Below are 2,388 nucleotides of genomic sequence, written 5' to 3'. Positions count from 1 at the left end.
ACGGTGCACATCGGCCAGTCCATGGATGTGGTGAAGCTCCAGTCCATCGCCCGCACGGTCGACAGCCGCCTCTTCTCCTTCTCGGGTGAGCTGGGCCCCAGGGCTCAGGCCTGCTGCTCACTGAGGGCAGCAACATCTTGGGTTCTTTTGCAATGGCTTTTTTGCAAATAATTCCCTGCTGAATGCTAATAATGCTGATAATTATTTCTCTTGGCAGCACTGTTAATAAATGTATTCATTAGCTCAGTTGGTTGGAGCAGGGTGCTAATAACGCCAACATTGTGGGTTTGATCCCTGTTTTCACAAGGGCTTTCACTTCAGAGTTGGACTCCATGATCCTTGTGTGTCCCAACTCAGAATTTTCTGTAACTCAGCTAACTCTGTTTGACACAAATACAAGTGTCCCTATGGTAGGAAATGTTTATTAATCCATCTTAGATAAATTGTAGTTACTAAAGGTTGATAAACATACATTAAAAAATCAAGTCAGTTATTAAAACTGCCAAATCTCATGTCACACTTTGCATTGTCTTACCATGCACAGAAAGAAAACCTCCTTTCCAGCCAGCTTATGCCTGAGAAACAGAGCGGTTAGTCATGTGAGAAACCCACCACATTCCTTTGAAGTGTCTTTAATCTTTACATTATAACTTCAGTATTTCTTTAGCTCAACACTTTAGTAATTCTTTAATTCTTAAAATTTTACTTAAATATACTTCTATTATTGCTTAAATATACTTTAAAAATCAGAATTAAAAATACCTTTAAGAATTCAGTGGAAAATGGGTGAAGATTGTGAGTGTATTTCCTACATAAAGGTCTGAATGAAAGAAGTTATGAAGGTAACAGTGGAAGATAGAAAGCACCACTGGGTTTCTCTTTCCTGTAGTGAGGACCTCAACTTAGTGCACTTAAATTACTGTACTCAGTACAAGGTGAGAATGATAACACCACAGAGTTTTTTTGAAACCATCCATTGCAATTGTTTGTAAATATTTTCTTTCCTTAAATTTGAAATTATTTTCCTTGATTCAGAGTCCCGGCGCATCCTGCTGCCTGTAGTCCTTCACCACATTCACCTTCACCTACGACAGCAGAAGGAGCTGCTTATCTGCTCTGGGATCCTCAGTAGTATCTTCTCCATAATCAAGACCAGTTCTTTGGTAAATTTGCTGCTTGATTTTAATTTTTTTATTTGCACCACTGATGTAGTAAAATGAAGAGTGAGAGATTTTTATAGGTTATTATAGGTTTTTCAAAGAACCTTTTAAAAACAAAATTGTGCTGTCAGCAGGAGAACATCTGAAATGAGGGTCTGGCTCTGTGTGTGTGACTCAGAGCATCCTGATTACAGTGTTATTGCTGTTAGGAGGGGGGAAATGCATATGCCTTCGCCAGCTTTGACACTGTTTCATTTTCTTCATGCAAGCCCAGAACTTAGATGTCACAGGAGTTTAAAAGTTCTACACAGCTCAAGGACTCATAGTTCTGCAAAAGACAGTAACTAGCACTTTGTGGTTCACATTAAAAGAATACTCTAAAATTATCCAATCAATGGAGTCCCACTTACTTCTGGAAATTGCTGCTGAGTTTCAACACCCAGCTTTGATGGTCATAATACCCTGATCTCAAATGGTAACTACATCATTTAAAGCAATGCTCGCAAAGAGGGGGTGGTGAAGTTTCCCCACCTGACTAAAGTAGGAAGCTTGCAGTGCTAAATATAATTCATACCAATGTGTATTTCCAATTACAAGTCACGGTTCTGTGTGAAAGGAATGAGATGAAAGGTATCATGGAAATAAGCTAAAATCATACTGCCATGGAGTAAAGGTTCCTGAACATAATCTGCTCCTGTTGTGTTCTAGAGCTTTGATTATAGACTAACCTTTACGGCTGTGACCCTGAATGTTTCCATCAGAGACTGTCAAGGTAACACACACACACTCTGACAGAACAACAGGATCTGGTACCAATGAGGAATTTGACTGTACTTCTTTGAACCTGTTATGGAGCTCTCTATCCCAGCAAGCCTGTGGTATGGCTGACTCAGCAGAACTGTCTTTACCAGTTCCATTTCTCCAGTTTCTAACTGTTTGTTTGCTCACCACTTGCTGTAGGAGGGAGATGTCGTGGAGGAGGTTGAGATGATGGTGGAGAGCCTCCTGGACGTGCTGTTACAAACTCTGCTCACAATCATGAGTAAATCGCAGTCTCAGGAGGCGGTAAGAGGGCAGCGCTGCCCGCAGTGCACAGCAGAAATCACTGTTAGTAACTAACAATCAGTTTCTATTTCCTGCTTCTCTAACCTCTGGTTCAGTCCCTCACCACCACTGGCACCTCATCATCATCTCTGCTGCATGAATGCCCAGGGCTTTGTCTCTTTCC

The 2,388-nt window shown here is 41.0% G+C and overlaps 1 protein-coding gene across 1 annotated transcript in view; it reads left to right on the top strand.

The window, feature by feature from the left end:
• The window catches only part of DOCK3 (dedicator of cytokinesis 3), a 167,927-nt gene that overhangs the window by 115,205 nt on the left and 50,334 nt on the right, over positions 1-2,388 (top strand). The window contains exons 25-27 of the mRNA XM_017732287.1: positions 2-85; positions 1,036-1,163; positions 2,121-2,267. Coding sequence (XP_017587776.1) covers positions 2-85; positions 1,036-1,163; positions 2,121-2,267 — 359 coding nt within the window. The remainder of the gene's footprint in view (position 1; positions 86-1,035; positions 1,164-2,120; positions 2,268-2,388) is intronic.

Source organism: Corvus brachyrhynchos, unplaced genomic scaffold (genome assembly GCF_000691975.1).
Source record: "Corvus brachyrhynchos isolate BGI_N302 unplaced genomic scaffold, ASM69197v1 scaffold4, whole genome shotgun sequence".
NCBI classification, from domain to species: domain Eukaryota; kingdom Metazoa; phylum Chordata; class Aves; order Passeriformes; family Corvidae; genus Corvus; species Corvus brachyrhynchos.
The sequence above is the reverse complement of the archived record's forward strand: the minus strand, read 5'-3'. Positions and strand labels throughout refer to the sequence as shown.